At 38.5% G+C, this 21,210-nt stretch overlaps 2 protein-coding genes across 3 annotated transcripts; one reads left to right on the top strand and one right to left on the bottom strand.

The window, feature by feature from the left end:
* Window positions 1–496: 496 nt before the first annotated feature.
* Window positions 497–17,885, bottom strand: LOC122641891 (phenylacetaldehyde reductase-like). 2 transcript variants are annotated; one of them, XM_043835209.1, is made up of 7 exons: window positions 17,881–17,885; window positions 9,906–10,050; window positions 7,372–7,541; window positions 5,334–5,525; window positions 4,919–5,081; window positions 3,461–3,647; window positions 497–680 (listed from the first exon to the last, which is right to left on the bottom strand). In XM_043835209.1, exons 2-7 carry the CDS (start codon window positions 10,021–10,023, stop codon window positions 542–544), a joined length of 969 nt encoding a protein of 322 aa, XP_043691144.1. In that variant the 5' UTR covers window positions 10,024–10,050; window positions 17,881–17,885; the 3' UTR covers window positions 497–541. The 2 variants fall into 2 exon arrangements, with proteins under 2 accessions (XP_043691144.1, XP_043691145.1); XM_043835210.1 differs by lacking the exon at window positions 17,881–17,885 and adding an exon at window positions 10,162–10,167.
* LOC122641893 lies at window positions 15,927–21,047 on the top strand. The gene is made up of 5 exons (XM_043835211.1): window positions 15,927–16,300; window positions 16,409–16,486; window positions 16,659–16,758; window positions 18,046–18,188; window positions 20,710–21,047. Exons 1-5 carry the CDS (start codon window positions 15,938–15,940, stop codon window positions 20,935–20,937), a joined length of 912 nt encoding a protein of 303 aa, XP_043691146.1. The 5' UTR covers window positions 15,927–15,937; the 3' UTR covers window positions 20,938–21,047.
* The last annotated feature ends 163 nt before the right edge of the window (window positions 21,048–21,210 follow it).

The following is a 21,210-nucleotide window of genomic DNA, read 5'->3' as shown; positions in this document are numbered from 1 at the left end:
TTGGAAAGGTAGGAATACACAAGGACCACCCTGTAACGACCCTTTTCATTTCCATAGATTTCATCTATAGCTACTGCAAAGGAATTTTCCTATGGTGGCAAGAATCTCTCTCCACCGGATAAACCCCCATCCCTTCCAAGAATGTTCTCCAGCTCTACTTGAATCCAGTTTAGCTACCAATCATGTAGATCAGCAATTCCATTTCCATCCAGTTTCCTGATCCCCATGCAGCAACTAGCACATGATATTTTAAGTACCCCACAAAAAAAGGGGGGAAGGGGGGAAGTGGGGAGGGGAGGGGGAAAAGAATCTTGTGATGCAAAAGGTAAACACATTCACATGATCAAAAGCTCTATATTTATGTGCCAATACCAACCAAAGATTATCCTGTCACTGTTAACAAGTAAAATCTTAAAAACGAGATTTATAAATAAGATCCTGAAAGAACCGACAAATTAAGTGCAGAGCAACCCAGTGTTTGACAAGTCCCCTCTAGTTTTCTTTATTATTTGCATCACTTATATTGACCAAGCCTCAAGGACTAGAAAAAGCCTTTCTCCTTCAAGCTCTCAACAGTTTCCTTCAGACTGACCTCAAAAGGAATAAAATTTATGCCCAAGCTCTTTGCTCTCTCCTGGGATACTTGATAAGTTGGCATGTAAGGCTTGTCATCTGCACACCTGTCAAAAATTAAAAGCAGTATTGTCATTAGTAATAGGGAGATTGGTACTTCCAAGGAACCGTTGATTCCCAAAAATGGTTTGCTTAAGCAACAAAAAACATTCAACTTCGGAGTGAGGACTAATATCAGAATGAGCCTTTTGTTTGTTTTGCTAGGTGAAAAACAAAAGAGCAAAGATCAATTCTCTAGCCACTGAGGAGTAAGGACTAATATCAGGAACATACTTCAGAAGAGAGAAAAGGTACTATTATCTCAGCAGTAGTTATTACAGACTTCCGTGTTAGTAACAATCCCCACCACCAACCCCCTGTTAGGGATATGATGTCTTGCATTCCGTCACTTGGGTTTGCGGGCTGATTCTGAAGGGTGTAAGGCCATTACAGACTACCGTGTTAGTAACAATCACCACCACGAACCCCCTGTTGGGGATACGATGTCTTGTAATCCGTCTTGGGTTTGTGGGCTGATTCCGAAGAGCCTGAGGCCTCGAGGCCCTGAGGAATTGGCCCACCTTTGATGTTATTTTTGTTACTAGACCTCGACGAACTGGGGTTCCATGTGAGGGTTCAGGGGCAGCAGCCCCCGGGGAATTTTTTTTAAGGTTAATGGGTGTTTCTGTAAAGTATACATATATAATGTTGCTATGAATTGTAGTGAGTTAATTCTCTGTAATCTGAGAGAGGAGTGAGAACGAGCGGCTGAAACCCTATTCTCCATTGATAGTGAAGCAGATCTCATCTCATTGTGGACGTAGGCAATCTTGCCAAACCGCGTAAATCCTTGCATTGTGTGATTGTTTGTTTGTGATTTCATTCGTTTCCTGCATCGTTTTAGGTATTCGTTTTCTAACCAAACCCCCCCCCCCCCCCCAAACAACAAAAACATAATAATAAATAAAAGTAGCAGAAGACAACAAAGGGGTTAAAGATGGAACAGAAATATACTATAAAGCAGTCAACTGCACTTCCTGCTGAATGTGGATGGTCCACAAGAATCTTAGCCATTCAATTCGCAACCATCCTTAGAGAGGACACTAGACTCAAGATTATAACCCAAAAAAAAAAACAATTCTTTAACCTGACCATTGAATCAAACTAGCTTTAGACCTTAAGCTACTCCATATGTAAATCTGTAGTTGTATATTAGAAATGGATGGTTTATGCTTCGACTATTTGGGCCTCAAAACTCAAAAGCACAAGGGAATGGAGAAATAGGGTCTTACTTATATTTCTTCTTCTTCTTAGTGTCGCAAGTCTTTCAGAGCTCACAGCTGTGCATTCTAAAGGAAATCAAACTAGGCAAACCAGGGGTGAAAAAGGGTTCAATGGAAGCTCCAAAAATGAATTCTGGACTTGCTGATTTTTTGACCATGCATTCTTTCAGGTTGGGCCATCTAATGATGGTCCTCATTGTCTGAACATGACAAACACGGCAAATTATGGTGACATAGACCTGACCTACAGGTTCTATGCAACTGTCATGTCATTATTGATATTGGCACTATCACAATAACTTTCTCACCCTCTAGATTACTCAATGATCTGGCTAATGCCAATTGCATAATATATATAATATCACCCAAAATGTAGAATAGACTTCAAATTCCACCCTGATGAGTCTTTTGGTCTCATCCACTGGTAGAAGTGGATGTTTAGACTTATCAGGTAAAGCCTTCCCAATGTCCCTCACCAGAACTGCATTTCAGGTGATGAAATCTTATGCATGTTTCCCCTTTCTTCTGCTCAGCTTTCATTTGGACCCTCAGATTCGAAGGATGGGAGTTGTGAACAGCTTGGAAGAAAGTTGGTAAGAGGAAGATGATTTGTGAAAGAAACGTTTGCTGCCATTTTTTATTTAATGTTGAAGATGTTTCATCCTGGAGGAATTACTTGGCCATATTGCCATAACCAGCAGCTGTATTATCATTCATTGCATCTTGAAAGCCACAAAAGACACTCTTCAATTCTCTTGCAGCTATGATTTAAACCTGGACATTTTCTCTACCACCACAGTACAAAATTCCCTACCACCACAGTTACATATAATAGTATCACACCATGCATAATAGCCCAACCAGTTAGTAACTCAAAAGGTAAAAACAAAAAAGTAATAATTCGATCATAGATAGTACTTCCTAGTTCATGCTCAAAGAAGAAATGATCCCTAACTTTCGCACTGTCTGTGACCTGGATAATGTTTATGTAATTGTAATTTTTGGTGCTCTTGCCTATTTATCTTAGATGTATTACATTGTAAAGGTTAAGAGCAAGTCAATGGCAAATAAACACTAAGGGCAATACGAATATATCTAGGTATATAATAGTATATCTTCGTAACTAACTAAAAGGAAAACATCTACCAGATTCAAAAGACAGAAAGGGAACATCAAACTCGAACCACACTAAATCATAGTCTAAGGAAAGGGACACATTTAGAGCATCTCTTTGCAATAAATGCACTGCTGTTTCCAAAAGGCTGTCCACTCAACATGTCTCCAACACAAGACAGTGGACATCTGAGGAATATAAAAGAGGGAACTGCCTACAAAACATTCCGTACTATGAAAATAATTTGTGATAAAAAGAAGTAGAATATCCAATGTCAGTCAGTTCATACATAAGATTCACAATGTACACATACAAATAAAAACAGTTACTTGATAAATAAAAAGAAGAAGAAAAAAGCGATCCAATAAATTATCACAAGTATCTTGAATAACATCATATTTATTTCAGATAATTAAATCAATTATTTATACATATCGTCTTGCAAACTTACTTTTCCGGAAGGTGCAAAGTTGGAAAAAGTTCATGGAGACTCTTCAGAACCTCTGAACAATGAGCAACTTTCTCAACTAAAACGTATCTTCCATTGGCTGAAGGATTCTCAAATGCCAGAATATGTGCAATAGCAACATCTTTGACGTTAACCCATCCCATTGTTGAATTGGGAAATGTTTCTGCTCCTGCAGCAGATAAAAATTTGGCACTTATTATATCACAGGAAAGGTATATAAAAAAGAAACACAAGGTTGTAGAGTTAATATTCCTTTTACTTTCTAAACAAACAAAGGAAGCCAGTTCTCCAGAAAAGGCTACCAAACCTGATTACATAAAACATTCTGCTGAATGTTTATGGAATCAGTTGAACCTTCAACAGGATTCTTAACTTCAAATAATAGAATTCATGCTGCTTAGGAATTACGCGTTCCAAAGAAAATATACTAACACAACCATAGATAATAACTATAATCAAAATTAAAGAGTTGTCTATAGAAAGGAAGCAAATGTCCGGCCAAGAAGAGAAAGGAGATCTGATGAAAAAAATTCAACAGTAAATGAAATTATATGTATCTAAAATTTGTACAAAAGAAAAAAGTTATGTACTAGCACATATAATATGGCCTAAAGGTGAAATGTTTCTTATATGAGTTTATTTTGAAATATTAGTGTTCCAAAAACTAAATGTATTGATTTTCCCAAATGCTACAAGCAGTCATTCCGCTATATAGAGGAAGTACCTTTGTACAAACTCATATGACGACACAGCAACCTCATTACCATCTATACCGAGATGGCCCATATGGGAACCTTCCACTTTTGACAGATCCATAGTTTGCTCAATTAAGTTAGCTAGTCTCCAAGGATATTTAAGGGTGTCAATCCACAAAGAGAAGAAACTTCCTTTTGGTTATCCTAAAAAATGACCATCTTTTTTAAAATCCATTTTAAAAGATCTCGAAAAAAAAATTCAAAAAGTGACAGATAAATTTCTTTTAGTTCTAAGAAAAGAAAAACAAAATGGTTTCCAAAGGTCTTAAAAGGAAAAATAAATATGATGGATTAGTAAAAGAGGGCGGGCCTTGGTGCAACGGTAAAGGTTGCTCCACTGTGACCAGGTGGTCATGGGTTTGAGTCTGGAAACAGCCTCTCTGCGAAAGCAGGGGTAAGGCTGCGTACATTATGACCCTCCCCCAGACCCCGCAGTGGCAGGAGCCTCGTGCACTGGATACGCCCTTTAGGTCTTTACTAAAGAGTTGACCAACTGGGAGAATACCATTCTCATTCATATCGACATTCAAAAGCGGAAATATAGACATATGAAACTCTCCTTCCCCTTTTATACCTGTTATTTGGGAGGTACTGAAGGGAGTCTATGCACCATGAAGGGACAGAACGTGAGACACGGGAAAGAGGGAGGGAGGAAAAAGAAAACTTCAATAATAAGTTACCATACCATTTACTAATTTCAGAATTGCTTCAGCACTGGTATTAAGTGTTGGCTGTAAAAGAGGACCGATCACCATTGCAGGGTTTATTGTAACTATGTCCATCCCTTTCTCTTTTGCAAATTTCCAGGCAGCTTCCTCAGCCAAGGTCTTGGAAAGTACATACCAAAGCTACGAGAGGACAAGAAACTCATTAGGCATATCAAACCGATAAATTAGTAATTATCCAGTACAATAACTTTACAATTTGAAATTATCAGCCCAAAATACATTGTGCCTTGACAAAGTGCTAAAGGATCTCACCAAACAAAATAAAATGGACCAGAAGATTCAAGAGAAAAATTAAGAAATACACAGAGCCAACTCAAAACATTTAAGACCTATATAATCTGAGGTAGACAAAGATTGCACAATTATAAACACCTTAGATTCCTTGCAAAACTCTGGATTTGAAAACCAAGTCTCATCAACTACCACTTCTGGAGTTCGAGGTTTCCCATTGAATGCAACTGCAGCTACAGAGGATGTCACAACCACTCTTTTAACAGATGGAAATTTTGCACAGGATCCAAGCACATTAAGAGTTCCCTTTAATGCAGGGTCAATTAATTCTGCCTGTAATGCAGATTTAAAAAGAGAATGGGCACTAACCAAATCAGTAAAAATGTTTAATATTGAATTAAAACATCAATATATCATCTATGAGTGTAAATGCACAAGAATGAGAGCACTACGGAAATACAAGGTAAGTTGAGTCATTGAGATGCCACAGAGAATCATTTACAAGGTTCCAACAGGTAGTACTCAGAAGCTAGTTAAACTTAAATTTCCGACAAAGTAAAAAAACATATCATAAAACTGAGGAAGACACAGAGATGTAAACCAGAATTTACCCAAAGATGGCCCATGCGACAGTTCACAGACAGTCCAATCTCTTTTGGTCACTCACAATATGGGTTTTAGGACTCACAAGTTCACCTGAAATTTTGGTCTCAGTTGTTCAGCCCAAATTGGGCCAATTTTTAAACATCTCATGGTTGTTTAATTTAAGTTATGGGCATAAGGTGCAATTCAGCTCAGTTCTATTTAGATTCTAAATTGAATCAAGTTTTTAGGAAAGTTTTACCTAACTACAGGTTGTTATTTGTGCTCTAAATGGCAATTGGAAGTAGTTGGAACACATAGTAGAAGCCCAAGAAGTCTAGACTAGTTCATAATCTGCGGTTTAGACAGTCCAGGTGTAGCCAGGATTTTATAATAGTCGCTTTCCAGCACCAACACCATTATACTTATGATGAAGTCAGTTGATTGAAATAGTTGTAAATTGGGTAACAAAAAGAGCGTTTATTTTGAAGAATGGTAGCTAGCAGTGATCTGTCACTTGGATGATTTAGGCAGGTACAGAATCCAAAATTAATGATCCCAAGATACATAATTCTATTCACCTATCTGACTTTTCCCTTCATTATGCATTCTTTGAAACCAACAACAAAGTCCAAAGTATAGACATCATCCTCTTACAACATAAAACTCCTTTCTTAGCCTAGCTACTAAGCCCCAGTCCATGTTTATCACTGCTTCATGGACTTGGACAGCAGGGGTTTGAAAGGACATGTATGGAAGAATCAGAATCTAAAGTCTCAAAGAGTCTGGCTCCAACCCCCCCCCCCCCCAAACCACAAAAAGAGAGACAGAAAGAGCAGGGTGAACAAGAAAAGAAAAAGATTCATGCATTCCACTACAAATACTACATGTACTTAGATGTTTTTATATATATATACCTATGCATGTGGGTGAGCTTCTGTGCATGTGATTCTGTACTCACCAATACATGCATACATTCAATATATATAGGATTGAAAAGGCGGCTATATTCTTGCTATTTGGCACAGGGATAAAGGCTCAAACCTTCAGCATGGAAAGGGAATAACTTGAGGAACAGGAGGAGACTTTTTGGGCTACAAACTCAGCCTCTACAAGTCAGCTAATTCATCAAAACAGTAAGCCTGTTTAAAACCAAATCTGGCATGTGGCAGATGAGTTTGCAGCCCAAAAACTGTCAACCTGTTCCCCACGTTATCCCCCTTCCATGATGCAAGCTCAACCCTATAGCCCTAATGATTAAAGTCTTGTTTTTATGTAAGAAAGAAAGCAAATTTGTAAGCACTAGTATATGTAGAGCATGAAAGCCCTAGTTGTCACGGCGCCCAATGAAGGCCTTAACTGCTCATTTTATGCCAATTCCAGGTATGTGTACCAATATAGTACCCAAAAATAAAAAGTATGTCTGCCAATTATGGGTCTGTTGGGTTCTGGCATTTTGAAAGTTCTGTAAGATGCCGCAACATTGATAATAACAATAAACCAAGCTATTAGAACATCATAAAAGTAAAACCTTGACAACCTTACAGCTGAGTAAAAAAATAGTAATTAAAACTAAGTCAACAGATGCAAAATGAACCTGTGGATCCTTGACTGCATTATAAAAGGGAGATGCTGTATGAAAAACGCATTCACATCCATCAACTATAGAATCAAATGACCCTTCTTCCAATAAGTTTGCTTTGACTAACTGAAGTCTTTCCTTGGCCCCATCAAGAGCAAGTAAATGTTCAGTCTTCTTTGGATCATCTGTGACAGCATATGAACTGATTATAATGTATAGAAGTATAGAACAACAAGAAAGTAAGTATTCTTAACCTGTCAAAGAATAAGACATGTAATTTGTTAATTGCATCAAAAGTGTAAAACCCAACTGTCATGATGACAAAGCATAATGATGTTCGAATGACACTTATTTTTCTTCATCCTTAAACATGCCCTGGAACTTAGAACATGACAATAACTTTGAAAATGATAATATAGAAATTAAAAAAAGAGGTCAACAATCACCTTGAATAATATTAATGAGAAACAAAATGCCCATCAAGTACACAGAAGAGAACAAACAAATACAACAGTGAAAATCCATGTGATGTCAACATAATTTTGGTACACTAAAACAAAATATATTAACAGGATCCATAAGATTAGTAGGCCTGAACAAAGAAAGTAAAATAAAAAGGAAAGTGAAGGAAAAGAAATCAATATGTTGTGGAACAATGAAGGGCCTTGCATTCATCTAAAAACTAAAGGGTTAAAAGTCATCAAATTTTGCCTTATCAGTCATAAAAAACTGACAATCTTCAACTCCGATTTAGCAAGGCATTCCAGTCTGATGGCAATTGCCTGATGTCCAATGCCACGCCCTTCCAGCTTGTCTTTCTTTATTTCAACTCAGCCTCAAGTTGCTTTCCTGCCTATGCTTGGCTACTACTTGGCCCATCGGGAAAAGCCATGGCTCTGATACTATCCATCATATCAAAAGGATTAGATTCACTTATTCATCCAGTCAAACGTGCACCTTAGCAACAAAGCTTCCTCTTTTTTTTTTTTTTGGGGTGGGGGGGGGGGTGTTGTATAACTAAATGCTTTCTTGATCGTATGAGGCATCACAATGGCTCTGATTACAATTTTCGAAGTCTCCAATCTCCAGGATGTTTAATGACAATACAAGAATGGGAACTGAGTGTAAAGGGCAGCCGTCCTTTAAGTTACCCAGCATTAAATCAATGTCTTTGCTGTCCTTTAAGCTAATTTGTTGAGATACCCATTTGCAATTACAGTACTTCACAAAAACAATTGGTTGAGAGAAACCCAATCCATCATATCAATGGACTAAAATGGATGAGAGACAATAGTGTAGAAGGAAATGATTCTTAATGTTGGGGACCATGGACCTTAGAAGCTAAAAAATTTCATTCTTCTCTGACCGCAAGAGAGGTGGTGAGGGCTCAGATTAAAACCATCAAAGTTTTGGAGGTGATTTATGCCTATACAAGGATAAGAATTAAGTGTAGAGTGGAGTCCCATCCATGAAAGTACCAGCACTGAGTCAGCGGTCCTTTAAGGTTCAAAAATTCATCTTGACCAGGTCGAGATAACCGACATCTCAAGAACTCAGCGAGACACTGTTTTTTTTTTTCCAGTGGGCCGGTGGGCAAATGGCCATAGTTGACTCCGAAACTTTAAGGGAAGTTTGTTTTAGGCTTAATAAACATATTTAAATCTTCAAATTGATTTAAAAAAAAAAAAAAAAAAAAACAACAACGGCAATTTTGGTGTTTTGGATTTGCACCCTTGGTTGGCAATAAACGCAAACCCTTATGTAATATTGCCTATTCCACACATTGTTTGGGTGCTATGAAACAAAATTGGCAAGTAAACTATGTAAATTATGCAATAATGGATGAAGACACATAATATTGAATAATTATTTAAGAAATACTTGAAGACTTAAAGTAGAAACTACAAAATACAATGAACAATGCATATTACATAGACACCGAAGTACAGTGAACAATACATATGTCATAGACACCCTAGTCTTCCATGTCCCAACAATACAATATTGTGAGTATGTGACCGTCTACTCATATGAACTATGACGTGCTGGATCGAGTCCACTCATGGTTTAATGGGGCCAACATGCATTCTCCTCCGTCTACATGACATATGAATGTCATGTCATAGTGTTCGAGAAGAATGAAAGTAATTTCTTCTCGAGCAGGTCAAGACATCCGAGATTTTCAAGATCTCGCCGAAATTTCGGTAAACTCGATCAAAACTATGTAAGTTTGAGAACTCGTACGAGATTTCGTCGCGACCAGGTCGAGATCTCAACGAGTTTTTTAATGAGTGGATGTAACTTAAGAACCTCAATACACAAACAAAAGGGTTGAATTGTGGATTTGAGATTATAAGGCAAAAACCCCAGATTTATGCACACTATAATTCAAGACAAAAGGCTCGAAATAGAACTAAACGAAGACTCTAATAAACAATCCAAAATCACACCTTACTTTCAAAAGGAACAGAGACAAAAGAGAATCAAAGAAACAGGGAAAATGAAGCTTAAAAGTGTATAAAGAAATAGAATAGAGAAGATATACTAACTTGGATCGCGAACAGAAGCTTTAACAGTGTAACCTTTTTCGAGGAGAAGCTTCACCAGCCATGAAGCGATGTACCCAGAAGCCCCTGTGACACACACTATCTTCCCAGCACCGCTCATTTTCTCTGATTCCTTTGGTTTCTTTGTCTATACCTACTGATTTTAAAGAAGCAAATAGTCAGATAAGGTAGGGATTACCGAATTGTGTATAAGTAGAAGCGGATTTGTAGTTTGTACCGGAGGCGAACCAGAGTCTACCTCACACCACAGTAATTCGACGAGACGTAAATCAAGGTATTCGTCGATTTATCCTACCAAATCAAGTAGTGCAGATTTATAGGCATATCTTAATTTTGTTATTTGCGGTAATCGCGTAACTCAATTCTCAAATCTCAACAGAAAAAACAATTTTTTTTACTGGTTACCAAACAAGGAACAAAGGGAAAAGAGCTAAATAGAATATTTGTTCGTTGGATACGAGTCCAACCCCCAGTCAAGAGTTTTGTATTGTGGTGATGAAGAGTTGTTCAAGTCAACTAAGTCAAGTACTTACTTGGTGATCATAAAAAATGGGACGCAGGGGCCACGCCCAGATACAGTGGGGGTCAAAATGATCGCCCCGTCCCCATGAATAGCAGAACTTCTGCCCTCAATATGTCACATTGCATGTTTTCATTGGTTGTCATACACGTGTGGCCCTTGTGCTCCCATGCAGACAATGTCCCCCCACCCCCAAAAAAAGAGAGTATTTAGTAGGTGAATACAAATAATGTTCGGATCTTTTCGTTGCATTCACTTACAACAAGAAACAACCATTAGCATTTTGGTGCATTCTTCTTTTTTTCCTTTGGTTCGTTCCATCAAAGACCCCACCGACCTTAGCCGCCGCTTTAAGGGAATCAATTAAGTCAAGATTGGCTGGCCACCTAACTCCGTTTTATTTGGTTGGGATACATTTTTGATGTTTGAATCTTCAACAATATCAAGTTCGAAAAAGTGTGGATTGAAAACTACTAATTGTAAGTCGGTTGTTTTATCAATGTCAAATTTTGTTTGTTTGCATTTTAAATTGCTGGCTTCCTATCATAAACATCTTCGTCAAGTTTCATCAAATTTCTTTTAGGGGAAGAAGGATGGTAAATAAAAAATGCATTGGATCTCTTGGGACCGTCTATGCCAGTCGAAAGAGAGGGGTGGACTTGATTTTTGTGATCCTTCTTTTCACAACAAAGCATTGTTGCCTAAAATTGTTTAGCGCCTTTGGTCTGATGAGACTAGTTTATTGGTTCGTTTCTTGAAGTCCATTTATTAGCCACATACACATTTCCTACATGCAAAAGCTAGGAACCAACCGAGTTGGGGCTAGAGGAGTATTATGGAGGGTTTAGATGTTCTTAAAAGGGGTCTATGTTGGCGTATTGGAGATGATGCTTCTGTTGACATTTAGAATGATGGGTGGATTCCTACAAATAAGAGTTTTAGGGTGAGTACACCATGCCCTTCTTCTCCTAATATTTCCAAAGTGAAAGATTTGTTTGATCATGACAACAGGACATGGAATACTAATCTTCTTCACTCATTATTTATACCATCAGATGTGGATAATACTTTGAAGATTCATCTTTCATTATTTCCCAATGGTGATAAACTAGAATAGATGGCATAAAAAAATGGCCAATATTTGGTGAAAAGTGCCTACCACCTTGTTGCATCCAGTTATATTGATGAAAGCTCTCTTACAGCATTAACATCAAGAAGTCACACTTGGTCGGATATTCCAGTGGATGTTTGGAAACAAATTTGGAACATAAACACTTTGCCAAAAATCCAACGGTTTTTGTGGAGATCATGTGCTAATAGAGTGGCGACTGCTAATGCCCATTGTAAACAGATTGTTAATGTAGACTGGGGTTGTGTACGTTGTGGGAAGCATGAAACAATCTCTCATATACTGTTGGGTTGTGACTTCACTCGTGCAACATGGTTTGTGTGCTCCTTGGGGGTATCTCTATTCTCTACCAACAAATGATAAACCTACTCTATGACGGTGGATTAATAGTTGGAGTTTTGTTTCTCATGATAAGAGGATTCGACGAGATTTCTCTTGTCATGCTTCTTTCATCTGTTGGACATTGTGGAAGGCTAGAAATGATCAAGTGTTTTGTTGCAAAAACTGGTTACCTGAAGATGTTATTGCTGCCTCAAACAAAGAATTCTTGGAGTTCATGGTTTCCTTATCTCCACCGGCTTTACAGTATTCTTCTCAGCCCTCCCATACACCAAGCATTACTGGATGATTGCTCCAAAACCAGGTACAATTAAGATCAAGTGTGATGCAAGTCTAATTCCAAATACATCAACCGGCGGTTTGGGATTGATCTGTCGGGATTCTAAAGGTACTCTTCCCCTTGTTGTGTCAATTCCAGAGAAATTCTCTATTGTGGCAGCAGGTAAGGCCATGACCATTCGTAGTGCTCTCTGACATGCACTATCTGAAGATTTTGAGAAGTTGTCACTTGAGTCAGATTGCACGAATGTAGTTTCTTACCTGCAGAACGGAGTAGCTACTTCCCCTCCATATCTGAGATCTATTTTGGAGGATATCAAGCATCGGTCAAACTATTTTACTAGTGGTATTATCACCTATGTTCGAAGGGAGATTAACAACTTGGCTAACTCCTTGGCAAGGAGGGTCTTATCGGTGACGTATAGGATGGTGTGACCTATTTCCGATCCATGGTTCCGAGATCTTTGTTCATCTCAGCTATGAGTTTCTCATGTTATCCTTAATAAAATCTCTTAGCCCCCGTCCCACCCCCCCCCCCCCCCCCAAAAAAAAAAAACAACTAATTGTATTTTCTTGGAAAAAAAAATGTGCATAATCTGATATCGATTCCTACAACCGTGCCTATTAGAGTATGGTTTTAAAATATGGAATTATTTGGCCAAGGTCGATACCGTATTGATGTAATGATTCATAATAATGATAAATATATCAAAAATTTGAATCTTATAATAGAAGTGAGGACAAAACCGACGACCTAACACCTTTTAAACCATAGAGTAGAGTGCGAGAAGGTTACATGTTTGATTCTCTTATCTTGACCTTGTGCCTTAGTTCCACCTCTTTCACCCCCTCACCCCCCCTTCCCTTTTCCTTCAATCTTTCTAATAATTGTTAAAGTCCCATTAGGGGCACCGTTAGATTGGTAAAAAAACAAAAAAATTCAGTGAGTGTTGAATGTTGATGACAATTGTCAAGGATCTCCTTCTAACAGTGTTAAAATCAAGGGGTAAAGTGTCAAAAAATGCCCTTCTAAGAAAAAAAAAAAACCTACAACTCATCTATCTTTAATTGTTTAGGGTTTAAAAAAATGGAAGATGAATTAGATTTTTTAAAACCTTAAATAATTTGGGGAAGATGAGTTATAGTTTTTTTTTCTTGCCAGGACATTTTTGTCACTTTACCCTTTGATTTTAACACTGTTAATCCTAACTCCTAACTAATGGAATGAAAGCATGTGTTAACTTTTAAGAACCTAGGGGGCATGCAAAGTTTTCTAAAACTAAGGGATGTTTTTATAATTACGTGATACAGGAAGGAGAGGTACGTGAACATTTTCCTCTTTTTTTATGGGTTAAATATGTGTACCCCCTGTAATGCAACCAATATTCCTCGTACCCCCTAAGCTTCTGATAAGTCCACGTATCACCCTTCAATATTCCACATATCACCCCTGTTTTACCCCTCTAATGCCATTTAAGTCCACACTAGGTATTAAATGTTAAAAAATTACGAAACTACCTTTTCTTCTATCTTTTCTAAATTTTGAAAAAACCTAATTGTCCTGACATATTTGCTAAATTTTGAAAAAACCAAAATGCCCTCGTCTTCCCCAAATCATCTTTTTTTTACAGTGTAAATACCCACCACCACCACCGCCGCCACCCACCATTAACACCATCCTCCACCACCACCCACCACTAACACCATCACCACCGTGAAGCCCCACCTCCAGCACCACCTCCAACTCCTCCACCTTTACCGATTCCACCACCGAGTCCCCCTCCCTTGCTATTCCTCCATCAACACCACCACCCTTACCAATGAAATTCAGGCAGCCAGTAAACCTGAATTTTTTGACAAACACTTTCTCAAAAAACAAAAAGAAACACAGATTTTTTGCCTCAAATAGGGGTAAAGGATTAAGGTCGGTGGTACCTCTTTTCGCCACCAGTGTAATACTCCTGAGGACCATCGGAGTCATCGTCAGAGCCGGGACCAGCACGGTTCAGATCAGAGAGCGTACGGATGCCTCCGGTGTGACTGGCAGAGGGCTTTGAGGGCTTCGAGGGATTCTTGTCTCCAGAAAACATGGCCGCCGTGATCGATTGAAAATGGGGAGGTGGGATCAACGGAGACGGAGTTGGAAGCGGACGAGAAGGATGAGAATCTAAATCGTCGTTGTTGTTGTTGTTGTCGTCTTCGTCGTTGAAACTGAGGTTGTTATTTTCAACCTAGGTATTCCAGTTGTGGCTCTCCAAGAAGAAAGAAGCCTCTTCTCTTGAAGACGATGTGAACTCACAAAACCTATCCACCAAGTGTTTGTTGTTATTCTCTGTAACTCCGCTCTCTTCCATATTTTCAATTCTACCTGTTCTACTACAACTGAACTACAGGAAGTCACAGATTTATGTCCTCCATTGGCTCCACTCCTCCCCCTTCTTAACTTGTTCTTCACCAATCCCAATCTGAAATCTCGATCCCTTTCGACACCTCTATCCGACACCTCCGTAGCGGTCGCCACCATCAAATTGCTAAATCAAGATATAGACTATGTTCACGAATTCGAAGGGCTTGATTGGTTTGAGTTTCGTCTGGAAGGTGGAGATGCCATTGAGATATTACGGGTAGAACAAGATGATAATCCTGTTGATGATGAATATGGCCGTGAATGTAAGATCAAGTACACTGTGACAGAGGTGAACCTCTTCCTGATGAAAGAGGGGGCCTAATTTGGAGATGTTTTACAACTGATTCATTTACAGCTCCTGAGCAAGAAGATGCGAGGACTGGCCAATGAAATGTGGGATGCAGAGGGAGAGTTGGAAAAGGGTTATATGAGGCCCCTTCTTCTCTTGACAACGATAATCAGGCAGGTTCTTCTTATCATCATTTGCTCAAGTAATACAGTGAACAAAAGTGATTATTAGGGAATGCTTTTACATTTGGTAAGGGTGGCGGTGTTGGTGGAGGAATAGGCAAGCGAGGGGAATTCGGCGGTGGAATTGGTAAAGATGGAGGAGTTGGAGGTGGGGTTTCACGATGGTGATGGTGTTAATGGTGGTTGGCGGCGGTGGTGATGGTGGGTATTTACATCGTAAAAGAAGGTGATGATTTGAGGAAGATGAGGGTATTTTGGTCTTTTCAAAATTTAGTAAATAGATAAGGGAAATTAAGTTTTTTCAAAATTTAGAAAAGATAAAAGAAAAGTAGTTTGGTAACTTTTTAGCATTTAATGCCTGGTGTGGACTTAAATGGCATTAGGGGGATAAAACAAGGGTGATACATGGAATATTGAGGGGTGGTACATGGATTTATCAGAAGCTTAGGGATACGAGGATTATTGGGTGCATTACAGGGGTACGTGTATTTAAACCTTTTTTTTTTTTTTAAATCCTCAAATTGGATATGGAAGAAAAAGAATAGTGGCTTACTGGCTTATATGTTGGTGTGTGAAACCCACCCATTTTAAATCGGATTGGATCGGTGGATCAAAATGATTCCTCCTGATTGTAGGTTCAAGTCGACTTTCTATGTTTGTATTCTGGATAATTTCAGATCAATTCTGATCCGATCCGAATCCGATTCCGATTTTTAAAACCCAAGTGGCCTGGGAAAGGAAAGGTATTGGAGGGACTTTTTCCCGCTACCTGCCACAAAAATGATGGAGAAAGGTAGGGTCCGCACCACCTCACAGTCACACACACAGCGCCACCTAGTAGCCTTTCTCTCTAGTCTCTTCAGCCCTCAATGGATCTCTTACTTGCCAAAAATCTTCTTCTTCTACTTCTCACACTCTCGATGATGATGGCTCTGTTCACTTCGGTATCAGCTGCTCTCCCATCAGTCTCCGTCGCGTCACTCCATCACACTCCGCGAATTCATAGGCGCTTCTCGCTTCAGGTTGATGCCCTTAGCTCCTCCTCCTCCTCCTCATCGTTCCCTGACTGCTCCCCTGCCAAAAGCGTTACTTCGTCTTCAACCCCTGTAACCAAGAAGCCCTTGCTCGGACCCTCTCGGCCGCCGGATCCAAGCTTCAATAATACGATTTCCAATCCCAACAGCAACCCAGTTATTCGCCTCGTTCCCTCCGCGGAATCTTCCATTGAGAAGGTAATTTGGAAATGTATTTTCTTTCCCTTTTCCAGGGATTTGTGCTTTTCTTATAGCAGTATTCAATTCTTGTAAAAGTTTTTTCATGTTTGTGCTTTTATTGAGCAGGTAATTTTTGACTTCCGTTTCTTGGCGCTTCTGGCTGTTGGAGGTTCATTGGCGGGTTCCTTGTTGTGCTTTTTGAATGTAATTTTCCTTGTACCACTACATTTTCTGACATCAAAGATTAAAATATCTTAGTATCATCCACCTTGCATGTAATTGGTGAAACCATATTGGTAATTGTTTGATCATCTAGGCATGCTGATTTTCTACATAATTGTTTCTCCTGATTTGAGCTGGTATCTGTTCTGTGCAGGGTTGTGTTTACATTTTTGAGGCCTACAGGGTATACTGGACAGGATGTCTCAAAGGGATTCATACAGGACAGATGGTTCTACAATTAGTTGAAGCTATTGGTTAGACTCTTAAAGTTCCCTTCATGATGAGTTCCTTTTCTCTTAGCTGTTGACATCCGAATTCAACTAGTAGATAAAACACTAGATGGTTACTGAATATTTTCTTCATTGATGTGCTGCAAATTGATCCAGTGGATTCAAGTTTCAAGTCTATCGTTCTACTTGTGGTCTCACTTTGAAATGTCAAAGCACATTGATCTTGGTAGGGATAGAAAGGTTATTGAATAACCTATCTAACAAGCTCAAGATCATATTCTTATGTGAACTGACAAAGCTAGGGGTAAAATTGTTGGGGTTGGGTGTGTCTTGTATTTTGTGGGTCCACATATTTGTAATTGGGACGGGTTTTGGGTCAATTACATGTACGGGGGTAGAATTGTAATTGCGTGGGGGTTAGGGTTTTGGGTTTTGGGTTTCCCTATAAGACCATAAATGCCCAAGAGAATCAAAAACCCCTCAGAACCACTTTGGAGAAGTTATTCTAAACATGCCCAAATTGTTTGAGCATCTTAAGACAATTGAAGATAAATTCTTTTGGAAACCTATAGATTTGTATGGTTTTTGCTTGTTTTGCCTTTTGTTAGGACTGATACCTTGCATGTTTCTCTAGTTGCCAATAAGAAAAGTATAGAGGCTTTTCAAAAAATAAAAGAAAATTAGAGAGAATCCCAATGGCATCTTGGTACTTTGGATGAAAATATTCTAAGTAGTATGTTCATAGTCTACAATTACTCTTGTAGAGAAACCAAACCTTGACAATCAGGACCTGTGAAGAAGAAGAGAACCGATAGGAAAGAGGATGTGCTGAACCACGATTGACTCAGCTTAGTCTACCATGGTGATGCTCTGTTCTATTTATAGAAGAGTAAACAGACTCTTAGTAGGATTCTCCTAAGAGTCAAAGCACAGTTACAATAGGAAATAAAATTAGACTCACACTAGACTTAATCTAAGACTCAACTACTAACTAAACTAACTCATAATACGACAGGGACAATCCCCCTTATCTTGACAACCACTTACCACTAATGTATCGTAGTACGTATCTTAACAAACCTAATACGTACATCTACTGATTTTTTTTTTTTAATATTTCTGCAGTATGTTTTGTATATTTAAGACATCCTGCTTCCTGTGGCATGCAGAATTTGTCTTTTGGTTCAAGAAAAACCTTCTAACTCATTTCAACACTAAGGGGACAAAAGCTTTATGAACTCCATGTTCTGTTACATATGATATCTGATTTCTATTAGAGTAAAAGAGGTTTAACATTTTATCTTAATGCAGATGTTTATCTTGCTGGTACTGTCATGTTAATATTTGGTATGGGCTTGTATGGACTATTTATCAGTAATGTACCTCCTGATGTACCCCCCACAAATGACCGTGCTCTCAAGGGATCTTCCTTGTTCGGGATGTTTACTTTGAAGGTAGGTAAAATTCATCTGAAGTGCTGAACTGAACTCCAAATATGTATAGTGCTAGATGAACCAACATCACCTCTCCTTTTGTTGTTGGTACTTGATGTTTAACTTTCTCTTATATGTGCTTCTCAGGTTGAAGTTCCCATTACATCAAAATTAATGAATAATAAGTCTCTTTTAATCACTAAAGATGTCACGTAGCATTACATCTCCATAATTTCCAGGAATTCCACAATCAGTGGTTGTCAACCACTGGATTCATTTAATACTTAAGCCAGCTAATTTATATGCATAGAAAGATGTTATAGATCCCAAATCCATACAAAACGTTCACAAATGCCCCTTATACAAGATTATGAACACAAGGAAGATGCCAGATGAATGGAGAAGAAGCATCGTAGTCCCGATCTACAAAAGTAAAGGTGATATCCAAAGCTGCAATAACTATAGATGCATAAAGTTAATGTCACACTATGAAACTTTAGGAGAAGGTTATTGAAGCCTGTTTGAGAAGAGACACTCATATCTCGGTGAACCAATTTAGCTTTATGTCAAGTAGATCCACGACAAAAGCTATCTACTTATTGAGGAGGCTCACAGAAAGATATAGAGATGGTAAGAAGGATCTCCATATGATCCTTATTGACCTGGAAAAAGCCTATGACCAAGCCTTTAAAGATTTAATCCGGCGTGTTCTAATGAAGAGAGGGTTGTCGAGTAAATATGCGAATGTAATTAAAGATATGTATGAGAGTGTGGTGACTAGTGTGAGATCTATGAGAGGTCAAGGTAAGGAATTCCTAATTACGATTGAGTTACATCAGGGATTAGTTTTAAGCCCTTACGTATTTGCGCTTATCATGGATGACCTAACCAAGAGCATTCAAGACAAGGTCCCGTGGTGTATGCTCTTTGTCGACGATATCATTTTGGTGGGTGAGACAAAATCAAGGATTAACGTTAAACTAGAGCTACGAAGATCAACCTTGGAAATAAGAGGCTTTAAGATTAGTAGAACGAAGACAGAGTATATGATGTGTAATTTTAGTCATACTATGGTGGTTATTGACATGGTGTGAATTGAGGAAAGAGAGTTACCGTAAAGTGACTATTTTAGATATTTGGGGTCAATCATGAATAAAAATGGTCACATAGAGAATGATGTTTCACAGAGGATTAAAGTGGGATGGATGAAGTGGAGAGGTGTGTCTGGAGTGCTGTGTGACTGGCGTATTCCTTTAAAGCTTAAAAGAAAGTTCTATAGGACTGTTGTACGACCGGATGTGATATATGGGGCAGAATGTTGGGCAGTAAAATATGTCATATTGAGAAGCTGTGTAGTAGCGATGAGGATGTTAAGATGGATGTGCAAATAAACTAGGAAGGATAAAGTGAGGAGTGATTATATTAGAGCTGACTTAGGAGTTGTCCCGATCAATGACAAGCTCTGAGAGAATCGTTTGAGGTGGTATGATCATGTTTAACGGAGATTTAGGGATGCCCCAGTAAGGAGGAGTGATATGATCCCGATTGAAGGAGCTAAAAGAGCTAGGGGCAGGCCTAAAATGACCATAGGAGAAATTGTAAGGAAGGACATGCATAGTCTAGGCCTTGTACCAAGTATGACCCCGGATAGAGCCTATTGGAGGGCAAGGATCCATGTAGCAGACCCCATTTAGCTGAGATTCTCCTGATTTGCTAGGATGTGCCTCTTTCCTTTTTAATTTTTCTTTTTATTTTACATCTTTCATTTGTCATTTTCCAATTTTCATTTCTCATCTCATTTCCCATCTCTCTTTTTTCCTATCTATTCATTCTCCTTTTTTGTTTAGGCATCAGTTTTCCCTACTTTGTTTTGTTTGGATCTGACCCCATTAAGTTGGGATAAGGCTGAGTTTGTTGTTGTTGTATTTTTCTGGTCACTTCAATAGGATGTAATTTAGAAGTCAGACTGAGTGTACATATGGGAATTCTGATTTTGTCAACATATTTTCTGAAACATTACTTTTTTTTTCTCTTGCCAAATTTTGATCTGATTCTTTTGCCGTCAGACTTGTTTTATCTGTTGAATGAAAAATTGGGACATCGTATCAAAGGGATGCCCCCTCTATTTCATTGTCCAGATCATTGTGTTGGTAGTTAACATGTGCAGCATGGAGGAATCTGATTTAGGATAATGAACCTAGGTCCTTTTATTCCCAAGACTGAAAATATACTAGTTTTAGAATTAGATGTGCATCTATAATTTAATTGGGATGCTGTGAGGATGACTCAAAATCTTTCAATTAGTCTATATTACTAAAGTACTGAACATTCGTCGGCAGGCTTTTGATATACCTGTAGCTAAACTATTTCGATAACAACTACAACATTAGTAAAGCCCACTAACACAAGTTCAATTATGGTCTTGCGTGTACCTCTCACTCAGCTTAATGGTGTTCACTGCAACCATGAGTTTGTGGGTTCAAACCAAGCTTAGTGTGAAGAACATTAAAACTTGACTATGATTCTTGCTATTCGTCTGTAGGAGAGACCTAAATGGATGAAGATCAGCTCACTTGATGAACTGAAGACAAAAGTGGGACATGTTATTGTCATGATTCTTCTCGTAAAGATGTTAGAGAGGAGCAAGATGGTGACAATAGCTACTGGAATGGATCTGCTTAGTTACTCTGTGTGTATTTTTTTGTCATCTGCCTCCTTGTACATTCTTCATAATCTCCACAATTTCAAACTAAGGTTTTTTGATGACTAGTTCTTTGTTAGAGAACTTTTTGAAAATATGTCAAATAAATAATCTTCATACTTGTATTTTATAGTATGTAATATCTAATCTAGACTATGTGTCAGGTGATTCTGTTTGCTGAACCCTTGATTCAAGGGTTCCATGTTCATTTCCTTTTTTCTCTTTTTGTTTTTGGGTTTTTTTTTTTTTTGGGGGGGGGGGGGGAGGAGAGGGGAGGAAGAGATTACATTCTTGATCTGGGTTCTTCCCATCTGTAAGAACCCTGTATATTAATTAGATTCA

Source organism: Telopea speciosissima, chromosome 10, assembly GCF_018873765.1.
Source record: "Telopea speciosissima isolate NSW1024214 ecotype Mountain lineage chromosome 10, Tspe_v1, whole genome shotgun sequence".
Lineage (NCBI taxonomy): Eukaryota > Viridiplantae > Streptophyta > Magnoliopsida > Proteales > Proteaceae > Telopea > Telopea speciosissima.
This window is presented reverse-complemented; position numbering and strand designations above follow the sequence as displayed.